The 822-nt window shown below is 41.5% G+C and overlaps 1 protein-coding gene across 1 annotated transcript in view; it reads right to left on the bottom strand.

The window, feature by feature from the left end:
* The window catches only part of AASDH (aminoadipate-semialdehyde dehydrogenase), a 30,080-nt gene that overhangs the window by 6,462 nt on the left and 22,796 nt on the right, over positions 1 to 822 (bottom strand). Inside the window, exon 12 of the mRNA XM_012810739.2 lies at positions 751 to 805. Within this exon, the coding sequence (XP_012666193.1) occupies positions 751 to 805 (55 nt within the window). The remainder of the gene's footprint in view (positions 1 to 750; positions 806 to 822) is intronic.

Raw genomic sequence — 822 nt, 5'->3', positions numbered from 1 at the left:
CACATGCCTTATTTTTTTTAAAGTCCTTCACTACTGAGAAAATAATAATGCATACTGTGGTAGACAGCTTTGAAACGTCTGGTTTCAAATCTCATTATGTCCATCACTGGGCAAATTCCCTAGCATTGCTGAGCCTCAAATTATTCTTCTGCGGAACAAGGAAATAATGCACAAGACATTATCTCACTTAATTCTCCCCAAAGCTCCATGATAATTCTGATGGTTTTAGAGCCTAACTTCCTTCCTCTTGAGTCTGGATTGAACCGAGCGATGTATTTCGAATGAACAGAATAAAACAAAAATGATGGCACAGCATTTAGGAGACCAGCTCCTAAAAAGTACTGGGTTCCTCTTGACTTGTGCTCTTTGGGCTCCTTCACTGTGAGGATAGTTGCCATGGTGGCAGAGCATTCAAACAGTCTATAGGGAGGTTTGTGAACCGGCACAGAACTGAGGCTTTCTGCTTGCAGCCATGTGAAGGAGCCATCTCAGAAAGACACTATCCAGACCATGTCAAGCACTCACGTGGCTACAGCCACATGAGACCCAGAGCCACAACTGCCATCTAAATGCTCCTAAGTTCTTGACCATGAGATAATAAATGTTTGTTGCTATAGATCATTAGGTTTTTGGGTACTTTGTGATGCACCAGGTTTTATTATTTCTCCCATTTTATCCAAAAGAAAAATAAAAGTTCTAAGAGGTTCAGCAAGTTGCCAAATGTCACAGAGCTCAGAACAGCTATAGAACGAGGTTCCAATCCAAGGCCCACACTATTAATCAGCACGTGGTTAACTATTATTTTCTGGCAGGAACCAAATC

Source organism: Otolemur garnettii, unplaced genomic scaffold (assembly GCF_000181295.1).
Source record: "Otolemur garnettii isolate 467f Iridium unplaced genomic scaffold, OtoGar3 scaffold00141, whole genome shotgun sequence".
Taxonomy (NCBI): Eukaryota; Metazoa; Chordata; class Mammalia; order Primates; family Galagidae; genus Otolemur; species Otolemur garnettii.
This window is presented reverse-complemented; position numbering and strand designations above follow the sequence as displayed.